General features: G+C 40.2%; 1 protein-coding gene across 7 annotated transcripts in view; it reads right to left on the bottom strand.

Annotated features, from left to right (window-relative positions):
* The window catches only part of LOC122556561 (sorbin and SH3 domain-containing protein 2-like), a 111,466-nt gene that overhangs the window by 25,513 nt on the left and 70,543 nt on the right, over window positions 1-15,410 (bottom strand). For all 7 annotated transcript variants that reach the window (XM_043703368.1, XM_043703371.1, XM_043703370.1 and 4 more), the window contains 2 exons: window positions 7,017-7,123; window positions 3,354-3,400 (listed from right to left, as the gene is read on the bottom strand). In XM_043703368.1, coding sequence (XP_043559303.1) covers window positions 3,354-3,400; window positions 7,017-7,123 — 154 coding nt within the window. The remainder of the gene's footprint in view (window positions 1-3,353; window positions 3,401-7,016; window positions 7,124-15,410) is intronic.

The raw sequence follows: 15,410 nt of genomic DNA, 5'->3' as shown, positions 1-15,410 counted from the left end.
ACTCTGTCTTGTCCCTTTAGGATTTTATAGGTTTCTATGAGATACTGCCTCATTCTTCAAAACTCCAATGAATAAAGTCTTAACCAATCCAATCTTTCTTCATATGTCAGTCCAACTATCCCAGGAATCAGTCTGTTAAATCTTCGTGACACTCTCTGCAGAGCCAAAAACATCCTTCCTCACATAAAGCTGACCAATGCTGCACACAATACTCCAGGTGTGGTCTCACCAAGGCCCCAGTTGCACCAAGACATCCTTACTCCTATATTTAAATCCTCTTGCTATGAAGGTCAACACACTACTTCTTCCTTCACTACCTGCTGCATCTACTTGCTTACTTTTAGCAATTGGTGTACACCCAGGCCTCATTGCACATCCCCCTGTCTCAATGTGTTGTTATCAGGTAATAAATTGCCTTTTTTTTTCTAACAAATTGAATAAGCTCCCATTTATCCACATTATATCTCGTCTGCTGAACACATGCCCACTCACTCAATTTGTTCAAATCCTCCAAGTTCAAAGGCTCTAACTTCCTGATCAAGGGACCTAGTATTGGGGAGCGGGGGTCTGTTGAAAAGTACTTCTGCTCAACCCCACCCTGATCCAATCCCATTCCCTTGTAGGTCTTTTGAAAAGCAAATTCCAAAGCCAATAACAATTATCTTGTTATTGTATTGGCGAGCCACCACTCCCCGGACAGAGTATAGTTTACGGTGAAATACCATCCCTACTGTCTGCTGTGTGAGTTCACATCCACCATCCTGACAGCAGTCTACATCCCACCCCTATGTGGATGTGAAGAATGTCCTGGATGAAATTTACACCACCACAAAAACTCTGAAATTCCCCGAGGTTGTGTTTATCGTGGTCAGTAACTTCAACCAGGCCAACCTCAAGAGGGTGCTGCCAAAGTACCACCAACACATTTACTGCCCCACCAGAGGACTGAACAGCCTGGACCACTGCTACACAACTATTAAAGACGCCTACCGCTCCATCCCCACCCACACTTCAGAAAATCAGATCACAACACTGTGTTCCCCCTCCCAGTTTACAAGCAGAAGCTGAAATAGGAGGATCCTTCACAGAAGGAAATACAATGCTGGTCCAAGGCAGTGGAATAGTCTCCGAATTGCTTGGAATCGGTATACTGGACCGTGTTAAAGTACTCAGCAGAAAACCTAAACAAATACGCCACCACTGTCACGGACTTCATTAGCAAGTGCATAGAGGACTGCATGACAAACTAGTCAATCCGGGTATTCCCCAACCAGAAACCCTGGATGAACCAGAAATCCACTCTCTACTGAACACCACACATGCAGCAGTCGTCGGATGATCCAGATTTCACAGGAAATTCAGATATAACCTCAGCAAAGCCATCAGAGATGCCAAAAAGCTGTACTGGACCAAGTTAGAGGCCCCAACAAACCAGCGGACTTCTGGTCCTATGGCTAGGCCTAAATAACATAACAGGATACAAAATGAAGCAGAACAAGATAGCAACACATCCCTCCCTGATGCGCTTAATGCTTCCTATGCTCAGTTCGAGCAGAATATCAGTGGGGCGGTTTCACCTGCCTCAACAGCCCCAGACGCACATGTTCCCCTCTGTCACCACTATAGACGTTGGAATGGTCTTCCTGGGAGTCAACCCAAGGAACGCAACGGGCCCATACGGAGTCCCCGGCCGTGCACTCAGATCCTGTGCGGACCAGCCGGTGAAGCTATTCGCTGACATCTCCAACCTCTCCTTGCTGCAATGTGAAGTCCCACCTGCTTCAAGGAGACCACCATCATCCCAATCCCAAAGAAAACACATGCAGCGTGCTTCAACAACTACCGCCCAGTGGCTCTTACCTCCATAATCATGAAGTGCTTCGAGAGACTGGTCATGGCCTACATCACCTCAAGCCTCCCAGCCTGTCTCATTCCCCTGCAATTGCCTATCAATACAACAGGTCCACAGGGGACACCATTTCCCTAGCCTGCTCTCATCTCTGGAACATCTGGACAACAAGGACACCTACGTTAGACTCCTGCTCATCATCTACAGCTTTGCCTTCAACACCATTTTCCCCTCTAGACTGATCTCAAAACTCAGCCCTCTGCAACTGGATCGTAAGCTTTCTAACCCTATCAGTGAGGATAGACAACTGCACTTCCTCCATGATAACACTCAATACTGGAGCCCTTCCTGGATGTCTTCTCAGCCCCCTAATGTACTTCCTCTATACCCATGACTGTGTAGGCAAATTCCAAATATATGCCATCTGCAAGTCTGCTGACGATATCACTGTGTTAGGCTAGATATGAAACAACAATGAGTCAGAATACAGAGAGGAGGCTTAGTATTATGCTGCAGAGATAACAACCTCTCTCTTAATGCTGGCAAAACTAAAGAATTGATCATTGACTTCAGAAAGGAAGGAGGAGAACATGACCCCATCTACATCGGAGTAGAGGTTGAGAGTGTCAAATTCACAGGAGTGTCAATAACTGACAGCCTGTCCTGGATTTCCAAGGAGATGCGACAGTCTAGAAGGCACAATAACATCTCTTATTCCTCAGGCAGCTCAGGAAATTTGGTATGTCCATAAGGACCCTCACCAACATTTACAGATGCACCATAGAAAGCATTCTATCTGGCTATATAATGGCCTAATATAGCAACTGATCTGCCCAGGACTACAAAAAGTTGTGTGTACAGCCCAGACCATCACAGAAACCAAACCCCCACCCACTTCCCCCCCATTACATGGGCTCCATTTACACTTCTTGTTGCCATGGAGAGGTTGCTAACATCACCAAAGACCCATCCTCCCCTGGTAATGCCCTCCTACCAACTCTTCCGTCAGGCAGAAGACACAGAAGCTTGGACAAAGTTCAAGAACAGCTTCTTACCTGCCATTATTAAACTGATGAATAGACTTTCTAACTTCAAGTAATGCTGATCTTGTTAATGTTGATATTACCTCATGCACATGTGCAATGTCACCTGTGAGTCTCACTCTGTCTAAGATCTTTGCACCCTATGATCTGTATTTCCTTGCTTACTATGATCTGCCTGTACTCTTCACAAACAACGCTTTTCACTGTACTGAGGTACACTTGACAGTAAATCAAAACAAATCAAATATTGCTTTGAATTTCTGTGAGTGAAGAGCTGAAAAAGGAAATGGTAATATATAAAATATTTTTGACACGCTGTCAGCCAGTTGTACAAAAACTTTGCTGAATGTTTACTGAAAAGGAGGTTAGCTTCATTCTCTACAGATACATATATATGTCAATACATGTAAAAAAGTATGTTAGAAATTCTCTGATTAATAAAAAAATGAATTGAAACTCACTTTGACGTTTGACCATGGAAATCATACTTCGCTCTTACAGTCAATTCCTAGAAGAATAAAATTCAAATATAAAAGATATCGTTGGTCTGATTAACTGGTCTAGTAATTAACCTGGAGTGGTGACACATCGTTAACATGTGTGAAACAAACCATGGAATAATGGCCAGTTATCACAGGTAACCCATCTGTGCAAAGACATCAATGCTGGGTGTCCTGTTTCCCTGGCAGAGGGCCTTGAGGAAGTCATGAGATGGGGGACTGGAGTGGCCTAGGAGACCAGGAGCCGCCCCTCCTCACTCAAGAAGAAGTGGTATTTTACTGAACTGGTGTTGGCAGCTGTGGGAGTAGGGAATGGTGCTGGACAATCCTCAACTGGGCCAGCCTGACACCTACCCTGCTTATTTTCAGCTAGTTGCTTGAAGGGCCCCATTGTTATGCAATAGATGTTTAAATATTTAAGAATAAAATTTGCCTGGGAAATCTGAATGAAGTTCCATAACTGGGAGAAATTGTGCTAGATTTAATTAAGACAGTGCACTGCTAAATTACTGTGCTTTGTTCCTCTTTTTTTCCCCTGACAAGTTAGGTACAACAAATATGACTTTCTATTCTGCTTATTTTTGTTTGTGGTCATTCAGAACTGTAAGAATCACAAGAGTCAAGTAGTACTCTGGGAAATTATAATACTGTACATTATTTGATCTTCTGTATAGTCCCCTTTTCTTCTTGATTATCAAAGAAGTGTGTAATAATTAAGACCTGCTTACTGCAATACTATAATAATTATGGATATCACTAAAAAGGAATCATGCTTATTGTAGTAATTTTTAAGTTGCTGTTTTAATGGTTCTCCCATACATCCACTTCAAATTGACCTTCAACTCAAAAAGCTGCAATAGACTTCCTAGTTTACACTTTCAATAGTTATTGAGAATGAATCCTTAAATTATTTGAGTGAGAATCCAAAATTCATGACTTTTCTATCTGAAGTGTGACTGACAGCTTCTAAACTCTAACAATGCAGTTTATTAGACATAGATAATTGAATCATATCTGAATTTATGTTTCTTATTCCATTGCCTGGGTGCTTAAAATATCTGCTTTCAGAGATGATTTGGAGATGCCGGTGTTGGACTGGAGTGTACAAAGTTAAAAATCACACAACACCAAGTTTTAGTCCAACAGATTTATTTGGAAGCATTAGATGAAGGAGCAGCACTCTGAAAGCTAGTGCTTCCAAACAAACCTGTTGGACTATAACCTGGTTTCAGAGGAGTTGCTTCTGGGAGATATATCTACCATTGGAACAGTACGATCTACAGGCACCAGCAAGTTGAAATATATTCATACAAGAAATGAATTGTAGCTTCACTGAACTATGTGCTCTACATAGAACATTCTTGGACACTTCTGTCATAAATGAATCAGTATGTCTTTGAACTGACAAATTACATCATAGAGTGGTATGTTTATAGGGTGAGGCTGGATAGTTCACTGGAGGGTAGGCAAAGCCAAAAAAAATTGACTCAATTGCATTCATTTAATTGTTTCCTCATTGGAAAGTACAGAAAATTATCAAACTTCAATGAAAATAGGATTACATGGAAATCACTGCTGCATGGGATTGTGTTATAAAACACAATTCTAACCTTGGGATTTTGATGGTGACGTGAACTTCACTGGGATCTCAAACTCCCAGATTTTTGAGATGTGTCTTTGATGCCTGATTGTAGCATTCTTTGGGATTCCAGTACTGTACCAACTTGCCAAATCTTACCAAAGATTGGGCTTCAACATCAATAAATTGTTTTTCATGCTGTTATGATGGCATTTGCATTATGAAAGTTTTTGAAGACTCATACTGAGAAGATCGTGAAATCTGATTCATTTGCAATATGAGGAGATCCCATGACAAAGTGTGCCAAAGTATCCTTTCATTGACTTTTTCTAAATAAATGTTACAGAAACAACACTTTGGGTCACTCTGTTTAAAGTCTATTTCTGGAAGTCACATGACTTAACCTAATTGCTTGAACTTGTTTAGTGAAGCTATGTGGTTTCAGTTAACTGTTTGGACTGACTGGAAGTCACATGACTGAATTTATGGATGTCAGGAGCTGCGGTTGTTTGGTATGGTTTTGGTGTTCAGTTGAGATATAACCTACAAAGTGATAAAACAGCCAACTCAGCCTTTGTTAATTATCAGAGAAATCCTCTTGTGGATTCTCTATGAGAGCTGAAGAGTGAAAACAGCTATTCTGCCTGAAAGGTTTCTGAAAGATTGTCTCTCAATTTCCTGAATGAACTGTATCTGAAAAGATCCCAGTGACAACCATATCTGTCTAGTAAAAAAAAAAATCAGTATCTAGTGACACCCATCCAAATGTGCAAGGATGCCCAACTGAAAGCCATTTGGAACATTTCTTGTCTTATCCTTTATTATCTGAGAATTAATACCTGTGTGTTAATGTATTTGGCCAATGTGCTCTTTTCCAAAATTAATTTTTGCAAAATGTCTCTTACTTTTTGCTTTAATCAGGAAAATTGTGTGATCAGTGATTTGTTGGGTATAAGTTCAAGGGAGGAAGACGTGGGCCTGAAATGAAAGTTTTAAAATGATCTAAACTACTGAAACACTTTTGGCCTTTGATTTGGCTCCCAGAAGATAGGATCTGACTGAATTCAATCTGATCTGAATATAGAAGGAAAGATCCCCACTGTTGTCTATCTGTCTGTTCAACATCTGTCTGATCAGGAAGGCAGCATCATCAAAGGCGCTGAGTGTCTGGTCTCATTCAAACTGGTGTAAACCCAGGAGAGTAATGCAACTTTAAAGTTGGAATCACTGTCTGTAATCATGGGCAATTTAGCTAAAATATTTTAACTTGTAGGATGCGGTTTAAAAAAAAACTTCCACATTCTGTGCGGCACGGTGGCACAGTGGTTAGTACTGCTGCCTCACAGCGCTAGAGACCCGGGTTCAATTCCCGCCTCAGGCGACTGACTGTGTGGAGTTTGCACGTTCTCCCTGTGTCTGCGTGGGTGTGCTCCGGTTTCTTCCCACAGTCCAAAGATGTGCAGGTAAGGTGAATTGGCCATGCTAAATTGCCCGTAGTGTTAGGTAAGGGGTAAATGTAGGGGTATGGGTGGGTTGCGTTTCGGCGGATCGGTGTGGACTAGTTGGGCCGAAGGGCCTGTTTCCACACTGTAATGTAATGTAATCTAATCTAAAAAATAATCTAATTGCTGCCATACTTCCCATTCTCTCGATGGGTGGGTTGCGCTTCGGCGGATCGGTGTGGACTAGTTGGGCCGAAGGGCCTGTTTCCACACTGTAATGTAATGTAATCTAAAAAATAATCTAATTGCTGCCATACTTCCCATTCTCTCGATAAATCATAAAAATATTAAGATTACAATGCAAACTGACATAGAACCTCAGAAAAATTGGGTGATTTGATATCCCATGAATTTTCATTTATCCTGAATAATGTAATTCAAGGATAATGTGCAATTTGTTCATTTTTCAACATTGAGAAAGCACAGAATAAATTATTTACACAAAATGCCTTTTGTAGCAATTATAACAAACAACAACTGGCAAATAATGTGAAAGCAGCAAAAGATATTCAACCTAAAAAGGTTTGAGTGAGCATCAATTACCATTTTTAGTTGCTGTCTTTGATCACGTGTCTCCTCTGGCACCTTTGGCTTTTGGGACTGAAAATGCTGATCTGAAGGTTTGGGTGCATCAGCCAGGGGCAGTTCTCCTTGATGAGGAAATAACATACAAAGTCGATTGTACTTTAATTTTAGCAGCATGGATGAAAATCCACTTGAGTTATTAAAAATGTTACTAATTAGGACATTTTTGTAAGGAAGTTCACTTTATCATGATCTCAGCTCCCTCCGTCTGCTGGGAATTTCATTCTGTGGAGAGGAAGCTGATTGAATGTTAACAGCTAACAGTTTGATGAAATGCTGAAAGTATCAAGTTCAAGTTCAATCATCAGCAATGATCTTGCTCTAATATTCCTGAAATTTCAGGCAGTTTAAGTATATGATTTTGCAGTCACTAGATTTTGGGTTATATGCATTTCAGAAAAATACTGAGCATCTGGTTTCATTTGCACTGTTTTCAGGGGGCAGAAAGAAAAATAAGAGAGACAGAAGCAATTTCTGGGAGAAATCTTTCTTCTTCAACTGGGCTAGCTGCCAAATGCAGTTTGCACTTTTTTTGATGCTTAAAATTAACTGCTGGATTCAATATTGAGGCAGGAGAAACAGGAGTCTTATGGGTTGGTGCCAGCCTTCACTAAGTTTTTTTCCTGTTCATCTCCAACCGCACCTGGGGATAGCTTGCCTTGTACAGAAGCCAACAGGATTTCCCAGGAATCTGACTGAGTAGTTATATCAGATTGCCTGACTCGCATCACAGCTCACCTGTTTATGTACCTACAGCCCGAAATAGACAACTCAAATCACATCTTTGAGGGCCCACTTTAAATATGCTGCACATTTGCAACAGTTTTCGGTAGAAAATCAATGTCTTGGCCCTCATGCTTTCAGGATTTGTGGTCGCTGATGTTAATAAAAAGGTCCAAGTAATTACAACTAACTACAAATCCAATTTCTACATTTCCCACTGGCACCAATTTTATTGGTCACATCAGGAGCTGGAAGAAAATATATCTTTTTGTGACTTGAGACCTTTGATCCTAATGATATTATGTTCTTGCCAACTGTACTTTGCTAATGACTCTGTTCTTCTGCCATCCCTAAGGTGCCAATTCATTGGCAGAGTGTAGATTCTCAGCCACCAGCTATCCTATGATACAAACAAACACAGAAATTGTTGGAGGATCTCAGCAGGTCTGACAGCATCTGTGGAGAGAACGCAGAAATAGTGTTTCAGGTCCAGCAACTTTTCTTCAGAACTGAAAGCAACTAGGAAAAGGTGGTATTTATGCTGATGATGGGGATGGGAAAGAGGGTGGAAGGAGTGAGTGCATAGTTGGAGAGAGAAGAGAGAAAAAGAAGGTTGGGCAGACAAAGGGGCTATTGACAGTAAGCCAGGAAAGAAGAGAAGCTAGATAGGTGAAGACCGTGAGTGCATCAAAATAAATTCGCTGGTCCTGTCATGACATGGGTTGCTTTCAGCATCTAACGAATCAAGGCACTGACTCATGGAATGGTAGTTAGTATGAAGACAGACTGGATCGTTTGGGACTATATTTACTGGAGGTTAGAAAATAAAATTCCAATAGAACTAGACAGGGTAAACACGGGAAGGATGTTTCTGATGACTGGGGAGTTCAGGACCAAAGGTGACAGTGTAAGGAGATGGAGTAGGACTGAGATGGAGAAGAAATATCTCCATCTGGAGAGTGATAAACCTTTGGAATTCACTGCCACTGAAAGCAGTTGAGGCCAAAACATTGAACGTTTACAAGAAGGAAAGAGATGCAATTCTTAGGACTAAAGGATCAAAGAGTATGGGGAGAAAGTCGGAACAGGGTACTGAGTTGGATAATCACTCGGGGTGAAGCAGATTTGAAGGACCCTATTCCTATTTTCTGTTTCTTTCTCTGAAATTGCACCTGCAATTAGCTAGTATCAGCAAGTACTGCAGCAACCACATGTCACTCCCCACTATAGATAGACCAATGTGAGAGCTCCATCCACAGACCCCCTCATTGCCAACAACAGTGCAGTACAAGTTGAAGTGTCAGGATTTAGCAGAATATAAACGGGAGAAATGACAGATCTTTACTACAACTATAAGGTTTGTTTGCTGCATGATAGACTGTTGTAAATTATCCACCCAAGGAGATACAAAATAATACTTGTGTCATCTTGAAGTATTAGCCATGAATCATTCCAACACTAACACTTAAAAAGCTTGACAGCATTCAAGATAAAGCAGCCCACTTAATTCCCTTCCCAAAAACCATCTTCAACTTTCACTCCCTCCATTGTTCACACAAAGTGGCAAAATGTACCATCTACAAGATGCACTGCAGCAACACACCAAGTCTCCTTCAACAACATCTTCCAAAGGTGCAATGGTCAGCTTCTAAAAGGACAAGTCTTGCTGATGCATAGGAGCAGCACCACCCATACTGTACATTGGCAACAGCCTAAAGCCAGGGATCAGTCCTTGCATTTCAGCAAGTAGGCATAAAGCATCCTTGATACTGTAACTCATGCCTTATTTCAATGGTATTGGTGAGATCTGGACACCTACTGCACATGCCCAGGCAACTGTAGGAACAAAGAGCTTCTGTGTTCAAAGTAAGTTTTAAAAAGGTAGGTAACTGGGAAGTGAAGTTCAATCAAGATTGGGAGGGAGACAATTGTATAGAGCCATCTGGGTGAGAGTAGAGGTGCCAATTTGAGATGAGTGCTGTGTAAATTCACACGATGAATGGTGGTCCTCAGCATCCAGTGATTTGTACGTGTTGCTTGTGGAATACTACTCCACTCCGACTGCATAAATGTGAAATTTCAGATCACAATAAACAATTAAAATATTGCTGTGGCATAGTTTGCTTGATTTCAGTTTCACATAATTCTCCCATCTTTATTGTAACTGGAATTTAGACATAATAATAGGAAAGTAGGAAGGCGACTTAAGTTTTTAATTATTATTTTCACTTTGGATTCAAGTCAAGGTCTGTTTCAATTTGGAAACAGTGCATTTGGCCCAACATGTTTATGCCTGTCACATTTCCTTGCCCTCACTATTCCCCCAAAGAGCTAATTTAGAAGCACTGAGATCACAAAATGCTAGCATGTTCACTTTTTAGGCCAACTCTAACTGGCCATTATCAGTAAGAAGTCCCAGTTCTGAAACTAAAAGATATACTTGATTTCTCGAGGAGTTTTCCCATATCACTTTGCTTGCTGCAACTTGCTGAAAACCACTCCTGTCTTGAGCAAAACACCCTTGCTACCTTTTGCTCCCCACTCTGCAAGTAAAATCTTACTCAGATCCTGTTTGGTAACTCCCTGCTATGCCCCGGCCACTGCTAAATATTAGTTCCATGTCACACTCAGCACTGGTTCTGTACCACTGAAAACCCTGCTCCCACAGGAAATAGCACTTCCTACATTCTGAGTGTGGATGGTTGAACTGTTACTTTATGAAACATTTCAGGAACCATATTTGTGCAATCCAAGAGCCATAAGTTTAATTAACATCAATCTTAAAACAAATCTGTGAAAAGCTGAGGCTCAAACAATCTGTTTTTAAAAATTCAGTTACAAAATGATTTCTCTAATTGTGCTCCTGCTAATAAAATTACACATTTTAAATCACATTAAAACTCTCTCTCAGAGAATATAGCTCTTTCTGAAATATTATCTGGCATATGGTATTAACATGAAAAAGAACCAGTGTCAAAGGACTGCAAACTGCAAATATATTTTATGATTTCAAGAAGAGACATGGAGAAACAGATGAATTAACTAACGTCAGAGCTAGGGAAAATAATTGAATAGAAATTAAAAGAAACACAAAAACATAGAGCCAGAAAATAAAACTAAACATTGCCAGCGCAGATCTTCAAAGAAATTTCATAGTCAATCGAACTGACTGAATTCTTTGAAGAAAATGGATGTACTATATGTGACCTTCAGAAAATCTTTGGTAAGATGTCATGTAAGACACTGAATTGTGTGGATTCAGCTGCCAGATTGCATTGAAAGATGTTTACAAAGCAGAATCAAGAGGATGACATTGAGCGAGGTTTTTGCATCAGTTGAGCAGAAAGTGAGCTGTGCTAGAAACTCAGTTCCCCGTATACAAAATGATTCCGAGATCTTGACAAAATTTGTAGACGATGCAAAAATTAGGAAATGATAATAAGGCCTGGCCCTCAGAATGGACTGGGCATCATGTAGACGTAGGTAAAAGTGAGGACTGCAGATGCTGGAAATCAGAGTCTAGATTAGAGTGGTGCGAGAAAAGTACAGCAGGTCTGGTAGCATCCAAGGAGCAGGAAAATTGACGTTTTGGGCAAAAGCCCTTCATCAGGAAATTCCGCGCTCAATGTCATCCTCTTGATTCTGCTTCGTAAACATTTTTCAATGCAATCTGGCAGCTGAATCCATACAATTCAGTGTCTTACATGACATCTTACCAAAGATTTTCTGAAGGTCACATATAGTACATCCATTTTCTTCAGGAATTTCCTGATGAAGGGTTTTGCCCAAAACATTGATTTTCCTGCTCCCGAATGCTGCCTGAACTGCAGTGCTTTTCCAGCACCACACTCTTGACTCTAATCTCCAGCATCTGCAGTACTCACTTTCACCGCATAACTAAAGCATGTCTAGTGTAATTCTTCAATTGGGTTACACAAGCTGTTGTGTTATGTCTGATGATCAATGTTTCAGTACGCTTTTGAGAGAAATACTCATATATCATCACTTTATCAGAGCATGTAACCTGAGGGTATAAAGATCTAACACGCCATCTTATCCCAAGAATCATTCAAAACATAATGTGCAATTGGAAGCATGCTATTTGGTATTGCTATGTTTAATTTACTAGCTTAATACTAGTCCAGACAGTTATGTGCCTGAGAGTATATAATTGTAGCAGCAATAAATGTCTGTTGGATATTTCAATACCCAGCATAGTCTTGTTTCTTATGTTATGAATGATAACATAAGCACTACCATGTCAGGTTAAATATCCTGCTGGAGGCAAAAATCACATCATGAATTGTTCCTACCTAAACAAATCCACAAAGATCAGACACATTCTTCCCATGCAGAATCTTAGCCTCCACCCAGGAACAAAAGGAAGGGGCTGTGGGGGATTCAATTATACAAAAAGCCAAGAATCAGGTTCCTGACTACAGGATGAAAGCTTGTAATTAAATTTTTGGAATTTTAAAGGTGCATTATGCAAACTGATAGTAACGTTTTTGCATATAACACATGCTAATTAAAAGTTCTCTTTGCCAGAAATAAGTTCCCTTTCCCAATTGTGTTCACTATATGTTTTAGTTCTCAACTGCATAGGAGAGACTCAATTGAGTGAAGTGCAGGTAAATCTGAAAGGATCATAGCCACTGCTTCCCCACCTTCATTGGGATGCCACCAGCAGACACATACTTGCCTCCCTTCCCTTGCCAGCCTCATGGCCCCTAGTAGTAGTTTGCTTTCTACTTGGTTCGCCATTATGCTTTGTCTGCTCAACTGCTAATTTATCTCCAACTACTTGTTTACTCCTTTCTTTCTCATCAACCTCCTGTCTTCAGCAGAAATACCATCTTTTCCGAGCTACTATGAATTCTGAAAAAGGGCAAATGATCTTGAAACATCGACTGTGCTTTCACTCCATGGATGTTACCAGTCCTGCTGAGTTTCTCCAGCAATTTCTGTTTTTGTTTTTAATCTGTGAACTTCAGATTTCACACTCAGATTATCAGGATTCCACTTCCATGAATTCAGCTGATCATTTTAATGGATATTTGCCTCTATGAACTGCATATACATTAATCCAGACTCAGTCTCATTCTTGACCCTGCAAAAAATGGGAACAGCCATGGTCGGGGGGATACTTATGTTTTCCAGCTACTTCGGCTATCTTCACCACGAAGGAGAGGCTGTTTATTTGACAAAACTCCAGGCCAATATTTCCATTTATAAAGCCTAAGATCTTAGGATATGTTTTGCTAAATGCTCTCTCAAAACATTCTGCCACCTTCAAAGATCTAAGTTATCTGAAAAATTCAAAGACTACTATCTGTATACACCATCATGTTATCATCTTGATACTTATAGTAAGGAAATAAGTCTGAGTGCGTGACAGCAATGAGAAATCTATTATTGGCTTTAAAAGTCACCTTGCAAACTAACTGAACTAGTTTGACTTGCCAAAGGATAACATAGTGATCCAAATCAGTGTAGGTTGCCAGACTGCATTTTTTTTTTGTAATAGAACATCTTTTAAATATATTAGAAAGACATATACTGTAAATGTCATTGCTTTTCTGGAAATAACCTATCTAAAATTAGTTTCCTGGTTACAGAGTATGTGTGGAGAATGAATTCCCACTTTCTGGGTACACTTCTAATGGGCTTAAGGATGAAAAGATGCAATGAGCAGCAGATAAATAAAGAGGTAAAGGTTGTAAAGGCAGCTTTCCTTCTTCAACTGTTTCTTTGTCTTCTCTGTTCTCTTCCTCATCTGATCCACACTTGTCTTCTTGTTCTGTCTCTGTAAGCCATACTGTACGTCAATTTTGTGAAAGATGCAGTGAATCACAAGGATGCAGACAATTCTTTGTGGGGAATTTTACAAGGAGACCCCAAATCTGTCCAGGTTCCTGAACATGTGATTTTACAATGTTATGATATATTCAATAATCAATATAATTGGCCAACAGTATTGGTTTTGCATAATTTTGCCTTTAAGCAGTTAATAAGTATCAAATATTGGTAAGATTTCCTGGAAATCTGTTCTATCAACTATTGAGAAATCGAAATATAACGCAGAAAAGTGATCCATTTATGGCCAAGGAGAAAGATTAAGGATAGTGTAAGATGATGACTGGAAAATAACAGATGTTAAACAAATACTTTCTCTCTCCTCACACAGGAAACAAACCAGAGATAATAATGTTTAAAGAGTGAGGAACTTAATGTAATTAAAATGAGTAAGAAGAAAAGTCTTAGAAAGATTAATGGCAATAAAAGCCAAGAAATCCATGAGAGCTACATTTTAAGGTCTTAAAAAAGCTGACTGCATAAAGAATGGCACTTAGTTGTGACATCTTCCAAAATGCTTTAGATTGTTGGTTGACTCCAATGAAGTAAAATCCAGCAAACTTTATACTTACATTCACAAAATGATGGATAGAGAAAATGGGGAACTTCAAACACAACAGCCTTATTTCAGTGTTCAGGAAAATACAGGACCCGTTATTAAAGAAGTGGCATCAGGGCACTTAGAAAATCATAACATGATTATACACAGCCATTGTGATTTTAGGAAAGAGAGAAGCTGTACTTAACAAATTTATTAGCCTTTTTTGAGGATGTAACTAGTAGTTAAAGAGAAAACAGTGGAGTCAGGGTATTTGGACTTCCAAAAGCATTCAACATTTTAGGTGTGACTAAAAGTTTATTACAGAAGATAAGAGTTTATTGAGCTGAGGGACAATATGTCAGCATATGGTAAGGGTTGGTTAATGGACTGAGGGGATAGGGATAAACAAAGCAGTTTCAGGTTGGCAAGACCTGTCTCTATGAACCATGCTGTACAGGTTGCTGTAAGGATCAGTGCAGAAGCCTCAGCTAGTTGTAACCTGTGGTGTTGATGTCGAGGAAGGAAGTGGAAAGGACCTTTGTTGTGCAGTGGTAATGTCCCTACCTCTGAGCCAGGATGCCTTGGTTTAAGTCCCACCTACAACTTGAGGTGCATAACAACATTTCTAAACAGGTTGATTAGAAAGTATCTAGAGGAAAAGACTAAGTACCATATGGTGTCCCTACCTCTGGTATGAAAGTCCTCAGTTCAAGTCCTACCTGTCCCAAATATGGACCATGGACTGTCTGAACACACTGATTAAAAGTACATTTAGGAGGAAGGGACTAGGGGTTCTTGTGCAACAGAGATGGTGTCCCTGCAACTGATTCAGAAGATCTGGGTCCAAATTCCAACTGCACTGGGAGTGTGTCACAGCATGTCCAATATAAGCAGCAAGTTGCAAATTCGAGATTCTATAAGAAATGCTCAGTGATCCTACAACCACCAAATCAGATCTAAGATCTGCAGTCCTGCCACATACAGTTGTGAATGGTGGTGGACACCACACTCAATGAGGAGAATCCACAAATATCTCCATCTTCAACTCTAGGGTCACCTAACACATCAGATTTACAAAAATCTTCAGCCAGAGATGCCATCTCGTCCTCCTCTAGTGGTCCCTAGCATTATAGATGCCAATCTTCAACCAATTCAATTCACCCAATTTGATATCAAGAAATGATTGGAGACACTGGGTTCTGCAAAACCCAATGGGTCCTGACAAGATTCTG

Source organism: Chiloscyllium plagiosum, chromosome 14 (genome assembly GCF_004010195.1).
Source record: "Chiloscyllium plagiosum isolate BGI_BamShark_2017 chromosome 14, ASM401019v2, whole genome shotgun sequence".
Classification (NCBI taxonomy): Eukaryota; Metazoa; Chordata; class Chondrichthyes; order Orectolobiformes; family Hemiscylliidae; genus Chiloscyllium; species Chiloscyllium plagiosum.
This window is presented reverse-complemented; position numbering and strand designations above follow the sequence as displayed.